The sequence below is a fragment of the Macrotis lagotis genome, chromosome 1 (genome assembly GCF_037893015.1).
Source record: "Macrotis lagotis isolate mMagLag1 chromosome 1, bilby.v1.9.chrom.fasta, whole genome shotgun sequence".
NCBI lineage: Eukaryota > Metazoa > Chordata > Mammalia > Peramelemorphia > Peramelidae > Macrotis > Macrotis lagotis.
The window spans coordinates 172,151,236-172,165,628 of NC_133658.1; the positions used below are offsets into that span (position 1 = coordinate 172,151,236).

Consider the following 14,393-nt stretch of genomic DNA (forward strand, 5'->3'; position numbering starts at 1 on the left):
ATTTCTTTTTCTATACTTCCAAATCATTATTAACTTCTCAGTTTTACCTATTCAAGGCTAAACACTTGATTCCTTCATGCCCACTTTATAATCCTAACTTCATATAGAGAGAGAGCTTAAAGGGACAATAGAGATCATGGAATCTATCCCCCCATTTTATAGATAAGGAAACTTATGCTTTGAAAGGTTAAATTACTTGCTGAAGGTTACACAGAGGGTAAGTGGCTGAACTGGGATTTGAATCAAAGTTCTCTGATTCTAACCTGAGTGTTCTTTTCTATTGATTTTTCTATCTTTTATCCTTCTTTTGGGATGGGTCAGGTTCCTTAGTCTATAATTAATTCATCATTTCCCTTTAATATTCTGAGTTTTCTCCAAGTTTCGCCATCTTTTAAAACTTGATCAGACTGTGGATTAAAGGAATAGGAACTATTAAAGGAAGAGGTCCCTAACATCCTCTCAAGTTTTGAATAGGCGATGGATTAAGCAATCTCTAGTTTCCTCCTCAGCTTTGATAGATTTCTCATGATCTCTCCTGACCACTTGGTGGGGCTATAGACTGTTAATCTATTTGCAGAGTGGCTTCCAGTTAGAAAAACGGAATTTTGCAAGAGTTGTTTGGTGGCTCGAGCAAGCAGTAGATTCCTCTTTTAAGAACCACTACAAGTTAGTAGTTTTCTGGAATTGCTGACCAGAATGAAGAACTAGAATTTCAGAGGTTTATCAGTCTTAAATTAGGAGTGCCTGAACCTGTTTAAGTGGAGGTTATCATTTGATCCATTTTTTTTTTTTTATTTTTAAGAGTAGAGATTCTATCAGGGCTGTTTGGTTATGAGAACATTTTTTTTCAAGGCAATGTGGTTAAGTGGCTTGCCCAAGGCCACACAGCTAGGTAATTATTAAGTGTCTGAGGTCACATTTGAACTCAGGTACTCCTGACTCCAGGGTCAGTGCTCTATCCACTGCACCACCTAGCTGCCCCCTGAACATTTTATAGAACATTTTATAAGAACAAGGATTTAAGGTTAGTGGTCTGGCAGGAGGATTTCCCCAAGCAAGAGACATAGTAGAAGCAACGTGAATGACAGTTTGACATTAAAGCATGGAATGCTGAGAAGGGCATTGGATCAGGAGTAAAAAACACAGGATCAGAGTTTTAGAGCCATAAGGGTTCTTTCAGAGTATCTAGTCCAACCCTCTTGAAGTAACTGAGACTTGAGGAGATTAAGTGACTTGCCCGAAGTCACACAGGGAACGGAGACAAGTTTTTGACCTAGGCTATGATATTTAGAGCTAGACAGATTTCAGAGGTTATCTAGTTAACTTCTTTATTTTACAGGTGAAGTAACTGAGGCACAAAAATGTTTAAAAAGTTCTCTAAGATCTTATAGGCAAAAGAACTGAGATCTAAATTCATGCACTCTGATCTCAAATCTAGGATCTTCTCTCTATATCTCATTTCCTTTTATATATGGGTTCTTGTTTTAGCTCAACTGCTAACTCATTAGGTGGACATATCACTTAATTATTGTATACCTCAGTTTTACCTGTCAAAAAGGAAGAATACAAATTACCTTGGTAGGTGGGGGGCAAAATGAGACTTGAAAGTATTTGAAAGTGTTAAATACAATACTGTATAAGTGAAGGATTTTGGATTAGGTACTCAGTTCTTTTGAGCAAAGAAACTAGGAGACTTACTCCTCCAAATTAAGAAGAAAATTGGGTGCCTCTAGACTATGGCTTTACCTTATTGGTCCAAGCACCAACTTTGAATCATGGTGCTGAACATGAGAGAAAAATGGATGGTATGAATGGATAAGAGAAAGGAATTTTCAATAATGAGAGAGGAGACATAATTCAGACAAATCAAAGAGTTACCTAGAGCTCTTTTTCCTTTTCTGACAGGTGGGTCTCAGAAGCCTGAAGAGCTATCTGTCCACTCACACAGTTGTTTCCCTTATCTACTCAGACTTGTCAAAACTGTGAGGAAGATGGTCATCATTGTGGAAAGACTTACATCTTTCTGTTCTCATTTCTCTCATCTTTGTATGGACTCAACTTTTTTCTCAACAATCATCCCAGGTATAAACCTTGAGAATAATGTATTAAACTGGGGATATTGTTTCCCTTTCCCAATCTCATTATTGTTGTCAACATTTTCCTACCAGCTCACTGAATATACAAAACACCAAGAGAGCTAAGACCCAAAGGGCAAAACTTCCAGTTTTTTAGAGACCTACTGTATATTTCCCTTTGAAATTCATCACCAAGTTGTCAAGTCTCTTAACACCCAGTGACAGCAGGTATATGACACAGTTAAGTGGCAGAATTTATATGGGAGGTTACAACTTTATTTAGCAATCTGGGATTGCAAGTGTCAGTACTGAACATGGTTATAGTTTCACTAAGTCTCTAGGGAAGAAATGGCAAGACTGTTATTACTTTTAAAAAAGTCATGGAAGTGAAGCACTGGCATTGGTGACTCAACCTGAATAACTTAGGAATGAACTTTAAACAAAACTTAGAAAGAACCAAAATTTTGTGGCCCCGTAGAAACAGAATTTCTTTCTTTCTTTCTTGCTAGGTCATTATTAAGTGTCTGAGGTCACATTTGAACTCAGATCCTCCTGACTCCAGGTCAGTGTTCTTTCTACTGTGCTACCCAGCCATCCCTGCTTTTCATTTTCTTAAGTAGCAGTATTGCTTTTCTTTTCCCACCTTTAGTTCCAAGTTGCCAAGTCCCTGTAAAGTAGCAATGCAGATTACCTACTGGAACTTAAAAATGGGGTCTAATGAGTTTCTGGTCTCATATATGATAAAGCAAAGTACTTGCCAAATGAATTTCACCATTTTCCTGAGGGCTAAATTTAGATATGTAGCCTAGTTTGGAAGGCCACTTGTATTTTTGTATGAGATCTATAAAAGTCTACAAATACTCAACAATTTGAGTTTGCAACAATTTTGATGTAAAATATTATCCTAAAGGTTATCATTTCTTAAATTTTCTTTTTGTTCCTTGTTACTCATACTAAACCTATTCTGGATTTCCTTTAGTGCATTTAAAAAAAAGAATTTATACTAAAGCCTAATGAAAAAATAAGGAATGGGGAAATAGGGTTGATAACCAATGCAAATTGTTTCCAGGACATTACTCCTTTGGGCGGAATGTGAAGAATAATATATGGGACTATATAGATTTTCTATGGAAGAAGAAGCAGTTTTGTAGCATGGGAAAAGCATACCTGCAACCTTGGAATTGTAAGCCACTCCAACCCCACAGATGTTGTTGTTGGCTGCTGCTGATACTTCCCCTGCGCAACGGGTCCCATGGCTGCAGAGAAAGCAGAAAGCTTACATTAGATACAATGTCATCCAAAGAAGAGGATTTAAAGAGCTTTGGAGAGATAATGAGAGATACTCTTGAAATTCCTTTTCTAATCATAGAAACAAAAAGATAACAAAAACCATATGACTATGTCAATAGATACAGAAAAAGACTTTTTCATATATATGTTACAAATGTCAGAAAGCACAGTCATGTAAGGACCCATCTTTAATATAAGCAAAAACATTTATTGAAAACTAATAACTAGCATTATTTACAGTAAAGAAATATCATGTAAACTCTTCCCAATATTATTTGACGTAGTTTTAGAAATACTGCTCTCTGATTATCAGTGAAATAAATACAATTCTGTTTGTAGATATCATGATGGTGTAAAACTAAAGTTTTGAGGTGATCAGTAACTTTACCCTATTAATCTAGATATTGATAAAGATGGGCATTTTAATATAATATTAATAGTATTAGACACAGAAATAAAAGAATTTCATTCAAAATTGCTAAAAATACATATAATATTTGAGTTAAGTCAATTAAAATATAAACAAGATTTACATAAATACAATTATAAAGCAATCTTTACAAGCAGAGGCAAATAATTAGAGAACTATTTACTGCTTATGGGAGGGTCTTGTCAATATAATAAAAATGAAAGTGTACCTAAACTAATTTCTAGATTTAGTGCTATAGCATTCAAATGATCAGGGGGAGATTTTATAGAGCTAGATAATAACAAAATTCATTTGGAACAGCAAAATGTTAATATTAAGGGTAATAATAGCAAAAAGTACCAATGAATGGTTAATAGCTTTACTAGACCTTAAATTATATTATATAATAGACCTTGGAAGCAGGAGGGCCTGAGTTTAAATCTAGTCTCAGACACTTAATAGCTGTGTGACCTTGGGCAAGTCATTTAAGCCTGTTTTACCTCAGTTCCTAAAAATTAATTGAAAAAGAAAATGGTGAAGCACTCCAGAATTTTGCCAAGAAAAATCAAAATAAGTTCATGGAAATGGAAATGGAAATGATTCAGCAACAACATTTGTAGTCAATTGGTGTCAAACCTTTTTGGATTGGTTAAAAACACTGAGAAGTGGACCAGGGAAGAAACAGAAGTAATCAAAGTAATTAGTCCAGTGACTGATAAATCCAAGAACATACATTTCTAGAACCCCCTTTGTCAAGAACTGGGAAAACTGGAAAGTAGTTTGGCACAACTTAGATACCAAAAACTTATATCCTGCCTCCATAATAAACTAAGAAGGAATATATGACATGAATATTAAAGATTGCACCATAAAATAAACTAAAAAATCCTAGAATAGAATAGAATTTTCCTTTGACAATTATGACTAAAGAAGAATTCTTAAATAAACAAGGGAGAGAAGAGATCAATATTAAATATAAATCCTAAACTCCTAAAATGTTATGTTTTAGAACTGTTCTTCAGGAATCCCAAGAGAATTGGATGTTACTGGAATATTCACAGATCCATTTCACTGCAGCCTGTTTTTATAGCCTTGCAAACTTCAGAAACTATGAAACATTGATGACACTATTCATTGGACAAAGAGATTTAGAAAAATGATGTATTAAAACTTTCAATTTTGTCTGATTCCTTTTACAGTTGTATGGGCAGATTTTATCTACTGGAAATACTTAATGAGGGTATATTCTTCTATCATCCAAATAACAGCTTAAAAATGATACTTCAGACAAAGGAGCCCATGGACTGCATTTCCTAGAAAAGGGGTGGTTGAACTTCATGTTTCAGTTATGCTGTTTGGGTAAGCATATTTTTCACACTGACTTTTATTTTATTTTTCAAATCAGAACCCCAGGGATTTTTTATTAGACTCACTTCACACAACTGAATTTTTAGAAAAAATCCATTCTCCATAAAACTTGTATCTCCTGAGCATTTAGAAATTCTTTTGTGAAGCTTCAAAGGAGGAAAGAAACTAAAATATGTATATTGAATGAGAAAAAAGCCTTTCAATCACTCAGCAGGTTGTATTCTACAAACTGCCTTTGGTGGTAAAAGATATGGGGAGAACTTTGGGTTGCTAGGCACTCTTTATCCAGTTACCTTCAGGCTTGTTATCAATCTCATCTGAGAATTTGAGAGGCACTTCATCACGACTTGCTGATAACTAAGAGTCCACCACAGATATTACTTTTATGATGGCTTTTAGCCACACGCTAGCACACATCTCATAATATGTTGTTATGAAAATTAAACATCTTGAATCATATAGGCATGTACTGGCTGGGCTTGGATTTAGGAGGCCTAGGTTCAAATCTTCCCTCTGACCTTTAGTAGTGGAATGATCAGGGCAAGTTATTTTACTCAGTCTCAGTTTTTTCATGTCTAAAACTGACAAAATGATATTTATCCTTTTATACCTTCCTGGAAGACTTTTGAAAATCTTAAAGTTATTTAAATGGACTAGATTTATCATTTAAATAACTGCTTTACTGAAAATGATGAAACATAATCTGGGTGCTTTTGAGTCTCGCCATCTATAAGATGTCTTTCCCATTCCTCCTTAATCTTCCCTCTGAGAATATCTCCAATTTATCCTGTTTACATTTTATTTGTACATATTTGTTTGCATGGTATGTCCTACTTAGACTCTGAATTACATGAGTTCAAATGACTGTCTTTTTGCTTTTCTTTGTATTCACAGTGGATAGCACATAGTATGACTTAATGAATCCTAGTTGATTAACTAACTTCTGATGTTTAAATAATGGTAGGAATTCATTTTAATGCTTTATTTTTCACAGCACTAACTTTCTTGAAACTCAAAAACATCTAGTAATCCATTCCTTGTCCAAGTCAGAAATGAACAGTTAGCATCTCACCTGAAGCTAAATCAAGGGTTAGATGTGGTTTGGAGATCAATTTATAAAGTATTCCAGAATCTCCCTGAGAGAGACACAAGTTTTCTCGTCTTTGAAGAATATACTCGCAATCTTGGAAACATCAGTTACTTGATATTATTGCATTTTAGTAAGTTGAAGTATTAGATTTATTGAGAGTTTACCATGTGCACAAGACAGCACTAGGTGATAAGGCATACCAGAAAAGAACACAATTTTTTTCTTAGAGTTGTTATGGAGCAAATACAAGGATATATGACTGATACTTTTTTCAATACTTCAAAGCTGTGATCTCACTGATGTGGCATTTCCTTCATTAGTACATATTCTAACATATTCATATCTTCTTATCCTATGTTATTGTCTATTTTCTCCCTTGTATTTTCTGCAGGTAGTATTCTCTGTTCTAAAGACCTTTCTCTAAGTTTGGTTAACATATTGTTGCTTTTGGTGCAGCACTTGGGCTGTCCCTTGTTTCCTTCATTTTTTCTGTACCGTCTGTCCACCTCCTTTTCCTCAGTTATGTCTCTTTTTTTTTTCAAGGCAAACAGGGTTAAGTGGCTTGCCCAAGGCCACATAGCTAGGTCATTATTAAGTGTCTGAGACTGGATTTGAACCCAGTTACTCCTGACTCCAAGGCTGGTGCTTTATCCACTACGCCACCTAGCTGCCTCCTCACAGTTATCTCTTAAGAAGCCTTTTCATGTATGTCTTTATAAGAAATATGCATTAACCTACCTGCCCCTAGTCCTGCCTTTTCCTACCCAGAGCTAATTTATAAGCAACCTTAATTTCCCAAGATTTGCAATCCTACAGTGAAAGTGGAGACCACTTTCCTAAAAAGGGGGGAATTTATTGCTAGGGAAGTTTGAGATGGGTAAAAGCATCATTCTATTTCTGAAATAGAATTGAGTTGGATCTCATCCTATGATTCTGAATACAGCTCATTGTCCATCTGCAATGCCTGGCACAGACATATGTACCAATGTACTAATTAAATGGATTGCCCCTCCAACTACATGCCACAGTTTGAGTAATAAAGATTGTCTCCTCTATAGACTATTGGTTTTATCCCTTTTGGGTAATCATGTATCTTACTAAGAAGAGAGATCTTTCTATGTTCTGGGGATTCAGTTGATTAGCACATTGTCATCTGCAATGTCATTTCTCATACCTCAACATGAAGTTATATATGAGGGAAGACAATAATAATAATAATAATAACAACAACAACAACAACAATAATAATACTAATACTAATTTGCTGTTATTTGGCAATGTGGAGCCAAAATAATGTCCAGAGTCACAGTGAATGATGTCAACTAGGAAGCGTTATGTTAGGGCTCTGGACAACAAAATGTCAAGGATGCTGAAAATCTCTAAATGGATAGACCTAGTAAAACTGATTAAAAATAAGGCAATGGCCCCACCACAAGAGCAGGATCTATGCTAAAGTGCTTTCATATCCAGTCATCTATACCTCCAAGGCAGTGCAGATGACTTGGGCTCCATGATTAAGCTCCCTGGGTCAGCATACTGGGGACATCACACTCAGTCACTTCATTGGAGGCTTTAAGAACATTAAATCACAGCCCTACAAACTGTAGAGGGTCTCAAGAAAGTGGCAAAAGACAAGAATGGGGGCCCACAAGAATAGGGCTTAGACAGACCTAGACAGAATTGTTGAAAACATGGCAGCTGCTAACAAACCATACAGGATTGATCAGTGAACTGCTTCATTTGCTTAAAAAATAGAATAAATCTTCTCAAAAATGGAAATAGTAGTAGCAAGTCCCCTACTTAGGAATATTGCACAACAAATATCACTTCAAAGAAGGTAAGTGATCTATAACTTATCTGTCTATAATTTGTATGGGGGGGGGTGGGTAAAAAGACTGGAAGAACACTCCAAAGCTTGAGTCAGGGTGTTGCAATCCTGAACCATTGTCAAGTGAAGTGTCATGGGGATTTCTTAGAAGAGTCTGCTAAAAGGGACTCTGAATTCAAACTTGAGAAAAACAGGAACCTCTCTCCCTTTTCTCCAGCCTAGGATGCAGCCTTTGCATTTTTTTGACTGAAAATAAATCATTTAACCTTCTTATAAAAGGGGTTCTAGACAACTATGACTTTTTCTTTGTTTTTATAGTCAGTCATCAGATATTTGTTGGACACCTATTAAGTGCAAGATATTGAGCCAAATATATTGGATGGTTATAATGATGTTTCAGGTATCTCCCCACTTCTCCCACCCCTATTTTTGGCTCTGAAGTAACTTTTTTAAAGGATTTTTTGTAAGGCAAATGGGGTTAAGTGGCTTGCCCAAGGCCACACAGCTAGGTAATTATTAAGTGTCTGAGGCTGGATTTGAACTCAGGTACTTCTGACTCTGGGGCCAGTACTCTATCCACTGCAATGAATTAATTTTTGAACTGGCTATGGAAATGAGAATGACATGAAATGAGAAATAACATGAAAATAACAATTGCTGACATAGCCTCCTGCTATAAAGTGAGAAAGTCTAACTTTTTTTGTCTCTGAATTTTAAGGTACCAAGAAGATATTGGATCTGAATAGGTTGGATTAGGGAGTTGTTGTCATAAAGGTAGCAACCATTAAGTCAGCAAAAGTTACATTGCTTAAATGGGTGTGTATGAAATAGGGCAGCTAGATGGTATAATGGTTAGAGCTCTGGATTTGGACTCAGATAGTCTTGAGTTCAAATCTGTTCTTGGATATGTATTAGCTGTGTGACACTAGGCAAGTCATTTAACCATATTTGCCTCAGTTTCATCATCTGTAAAATGAGTTAGAGAAGGAATTGGCAAACCATTCCAGTATCTTTGCTTAAAAAACTTCAGATGGGATCACAGAGTCACATATGAACAATGTAGGGGGGGTAGGAGTTGGAGGAGGGACTTTTTAAATAGCTGATATTAAATAGCTGATATTAAAGCTTTAAGGTCTCTTGTGTTCTCTTATTCTGGGATGGAAGTGGGTATTCTTTGTGGATATTTTAGTATATTGTGATTGGAATTCTTAGGGGTGAGGTGGGGCTGATAATGAGGGTTTGTTTAGGCTTATTTGACATAGGCTGAGATCTTAGTTAGTAGCCTTCCCTAACTGGCAACATGGAATCACAGTGAATGATGTCAGCCAGGAGGAGTATTTAGGGCCCTGGAACCTTCTTTAAAATGTCAAGTTTGAATGGAAGGTCCCAGTATGGTGTTTCCATATCCAGCCACCTAGACCTCCAAGGCAATACAGATGCCTTGGTCTCCATGACCAAACTCTCTGGCATGGGTCAGCACACTGGGGGCATCATGCTCACCCCTTTAGAAGGGGCTTTAAGAGCACTGAATCACAGCCCTATAACAGGTAAGTGTTTCCTAGGCAGGTAAGGAAAGGTTGTGTGTAGGAAATGGAATGTGAGGTGGTTTCTACTACTGCTTTACATCCTCAGGATTTGCCATTGGGGACGCAGGGGTCTCTGATTGTGTAGATAGTTCAGGATCCATCCCCAAATGGATCCTTATTCCTTGAATATCTTAATTAAGTATTCACAGATTTATTGATCAAATGCTCCCCTAATCTAATTACTGAATATTAGTCTAAAATTCCTGATCAGTGAGAGGTAGTTAGGTGACTACACAGTATATACTAGAACGACCCAATTTAGCAGCACCATTGTCCCTTCCAACAAAAATTATCAGTGTTAAGACCAATAATAGGACTTTGGTTTCACACAGTTTTGTATATCATTTTGAAGTCAGAGACTGTGAAAAGGGCTTCTTCAATAGCTCCTCAAACTACTAGCTGAGCTTCCACATCATCTGTTTTATGGTATATGATTTTCTGAAGGTACTCTGGATATGAGCCACACCATTAAATCAAATGCTGATATTCAGTTTTGGTTTAGCTTCAAGATGGACATGGTTTGCTAAATCTCTTCCTAATTTCATTGTTCTCAGAATAAGAGAGAAGATAGACTACATCTATGGAAGCTATCACCTCAACTCATTCAACTCCACCTTATTCTTTCTTCCTGTAAGTCATCCTAATGCAGGCTGGATCAGAGGAAACAAGTCCCTTGAAAAATTGATAGCTTTCAGGGGTGGCTAGGTGGTGTAGTGGATAAAGCACCAGCCTTGGAGTCAGGAGTACCTGGGTTCAAATCCGGTCTCAGACACTTGATAATTACCTAGTTGTGTGGTCTTGGGCAAGCCACTTAACCCTGTTTGCCTTGCAAAAAAAAACTAATAAAAAAAATTGATAGCTTCCTTTTCCAGTTCTATACTTATCTTTATTTTTCCTACTATTACAGAATATAATTTAAAAAAAATTTCTTGTGAATACACTGGAAAAATAATCTAGTTTGACACCAAACATATTAGAATGAACAGGCAAATGTGTGTGAAAACTTAGCATTTTGGTGAATTAAGCACAATTTTTCCTTATAATATTTTGGTCTTTAGCAGTATATTTCTATCTTTAACCTTCCATTCTGGTAGATAAAAGATTCAATAGTTAATCTTGATAATGACAGATTTGGATTGTAGCCATGATGTAAACATATGAAAACCAACCCACACCATCATATTTATGTTCTCAACTATTTTAGGCATACTTGGGGGCTCAACATTTATTAAGCAATTCATGCATCAATACATTTGCTCTTGACGTTGTGCCATATGTTTCTTTATCTTTAAAAATAGTTATTACTGGTTAAGCAACACATCATTGCTTTTCATACTATGCACAAATACAGGATAATGGGAAAACATGGCATATGGGAAAGAGTATTATAATAGGATGATACAATTTTTCTAATTTTCACCATAAAATGAAATTACTTACTAAATCTAACTATCTTTTTATGACCAGAGGAAGAATATAAATAATAAAGGTATGTGTAATTATGTAGAAAAAGAGAGTGCTTTTTGTAATGTTTCTAAAATGGCTTAGATCGGTAAACTAAATTGAATGGGTTTTACTTTGGTACAGTGATATCTATCTATCTAAGGATAGCTAACAGTTGTAGCTTTTGGTCTAATGCAGGATTTTGTCATGGTTTCTTTGTTCACATCAAAAAAGGTAGGTGAACTATTTTTAAAGCACTCTAAATTTAATTGATTCATGAAATAATTTCAGAATAAATCTGTAGGGATGATATGAAGGAGTTCCATTTTTAAGCCTTCATGTGTCATAGAACTGAAGCATTGATATGAAAACTAATAACAGAGAGAGAATCCTGTTCCTAAAGGTTCTTCAAAATCAAACATGCTTCAACAAAATAAGTTTAATGGACACAAAAGTTTTCTTATTTGGAAAGCTATTATAATCATTCAAACAAACTCACAACACAGATTGATGGCTATGTGCTCCAGTTGTCTTTTAATTAGTTTTCTATATAATAAATGCCTTCTTAGTGAATTTACTGAAATTTCTTGATGCTGGGCATACACCTAATTCAAGGCTCTCTGCTTAACTCACAATGCTATTTACCCACTGGTACTCAGTAAATATTTGTTGATGATACTGATGACATTTCAGTAAAGTTGGCCAGTTTTCCCTTGTCAAGGAGCGCTTGCTATGCAAGAGGGATTTTTATAGACAACACAAAAATGGGATACAGATCTGTAACACACAGGTCAACATTGATTGGAAGCTGAACAAAACCTAATTAATATTGGCAAAATGTGGGCTGGAAACCCAGGGAACAGTAGGCAGCCTAAAGATGATCAGGGGCTGAACACACTTAATATCAAAGATTTTCTGAGAAATCTAACAGTAGTAGACCCACCAACCAACAAACCCATATTTATTTAAAGCCATATGTGCTTGAGATCAGCCCTGAAACCTATTCAACTTTGTGTCAGGGGTGGGGGGTGGGGCAGCTCAGTCAGGGACAACTCAGGGTTCTTGAAGGCTTTGTTAGCAGAGAAAAAGTTTTAAGTTACAGAATCACAGGATTTCAGAGATGAAAGGGAATTCAGTGACTATCTCATTCAATCCATATTGGAAAAACAATTCTTATTTTAATTTCCCTAACAATGGGTTACCTAGACTTAGCTTTTTTTTTTTTTTGCTACACAATGGGGGGTTAAGTGGCTTGCCCAAGGCCACACAGCTAGGTAATTATTAAGTGTCTGAGGTTAGATTTGAACCCAGGTCCTCCTGACTCCAGGGCTGGTGCTTTATCTACTGCACCACCTAGCCACCCCCTAGATTTAGCTCTCTAATGAAAGAAATCCCATAGATTCAAATCTTGCCTCAGATATGTTTGGATTAAATGATCTCAGGCAAGTCACTTATTCTCCTTCAACCTCATTTTGCTCATTTGTAAAATGGGGACAATAATTATATCTACTTCATCTTGCTCATTTGTAGAGTATTTATTTATAGAATAATAATATCTACCTCTTAGGATTGCTAACAGAATCTAATGAGAAAAAAATGTGAAATGCTTTATGAAGGTTAGAACATGATCTAGATACTACTACTACTATTATTATTATTACCTCCTAAGGTGATCTACTTTTTAATATAATCCTAATAAAAGAAAATCTTTCCTTAAATCAATTCTAAATTAGTCCCTTTTAAATGTCTACCCATAGCTCCAAGTTCTGTTCTCTGGGACAAATAAAATGGGTTCAATCCCTCTTTCATGTGACAGTTTTTCAAGTACTAAAATACAGTTTTTATACCTTCTCCCCCTATTCTCAGTATACTTTTCCATGGTTGGAAGAAAAGTCCCACCAAACCGGAAAGGTTATGAGCATGGTGATGAACCATATGTCTGTTGTTTAAGAACTAGTCTATCACTCTTCAGATTGGTTCATCACCAGTCTTTCCACAGGATTATTTTTGACCATAGCAAGTCATGAAGATCATCTATTAAGGTATATAAAGGGATAGCACACTTCATTGTTGCACAGACTGACCATACCACTCCCTGGCTTAAAATTTTCTTGTAGTTCCTCTTGCTTCTAGGGTAAAAAGCAAACTTCTCTTCTTGACATTTATAACCCTTCCCAGTCTGGTTCCAGTCTATCTTTCCAGACATTTCATATTGCTTAGCTTTATGCATTCTACATCTTAACCAAACTAGCATAATTGCTCTTTGTTGAAGCCAGCATTCCAATTACTAGCCATTTGCCTTTGCATAAATCCTCCTCCATACTTAGACTTCAGTCCCTTTTTAAAAATTTCAGCTTCAGGGAGTCTTTAGTGTGCTTTAGAACTCAGCAGAGGTGCTGTCTTCTACATAAACCTTTTCTGATGCTTCTAGTAATTTGGACATAATAGGCATTTTGTATATGGTGAATTGAATGAAATTGAACTGTTAAAAAGAATCTGCACATTGATAAACTATCATAAATATTCAAGCTAGGATGCAGGGTTCACAAAATCATTCAACTTTTCCCTCCGTGCTTTTTGTCTTTACTCTTAAATATGTATGTGTTACTTTTCCTATGGCAACATAGGTAATAAAGTCATTGTATCTTGTTAATCTATCTTTTCTGATTGTAGCAACTAGCTCTGTAGCTCCTTTCAACTAAAGTTTCCAATTGTTTTTAGAACAAAGTCCAGTAGTCAGCAGCTGGGTATAATTATTAAGGCATTCACTGCAGAATAAAGCTTAGTTTTGATTTTTTTTTTGTAAAAAACAACAATATCACATGATCAAATCCCACACAGGCAAATACCATTTCTAAATCTACCAGTAGCTTAAAAATCATTTGTCTTAAGGGTATACTTGGAAGAAAACAGGTTTACTGAAGGTGGCTTGCCATTAAGGGGTATTCCTATATGTTACAATGTCAAGAGAATATGGATAAATCTTCAGCTGCTGAACATGGTTTGTCACCTAAGGGGGTAAGCCCGTGCTCACTTTGATTATTTTCCTTCAAGTGTTCAATTTTCCAATCTCTGTAGCAAAATGGAAACTATCAGTGTTGAAAAATGTTTGGCATATCTAGGGATTACTCCCAGGTCTCTAGCCTCTTAGTGGTTAACATGCCTTATATTATCTTGGCAGCAGAAAGTCTAACTTCAACTGTCAATAGTAACAGAACTGCCATCTGCATCAATCAGCTTTGTATTGATGATTTAACGAGGGCTGAAATTAGCATGTCTCAAGAGATTCTTGTACAATTAATGG

General features: G+C 35.9%; 1 protein-coding gene across 1 annotated transcript in view; it reads right to left on the reverse strand.

Annotated features, from left to right (window-relative positions):
- The window catches only part of PCSK2 (proprotein convertase subtilisin/kexin type 2), a 310,977-nt gene that overhangs the window by 71,252 nt on the left and 225,332 nt on the right, over positions 1–14,393 (reverse strand). The window contains exon 7 of the mRNA XM_074225780.1: positions 3,243–3,331. Coding sequence (XP_074081881.1) covers positions 3,243–3,331 — 89 coding nt within the window. The remainder of the gene's footprint in view (positions 1–3,242; positions 3,332–14,393) is intronic.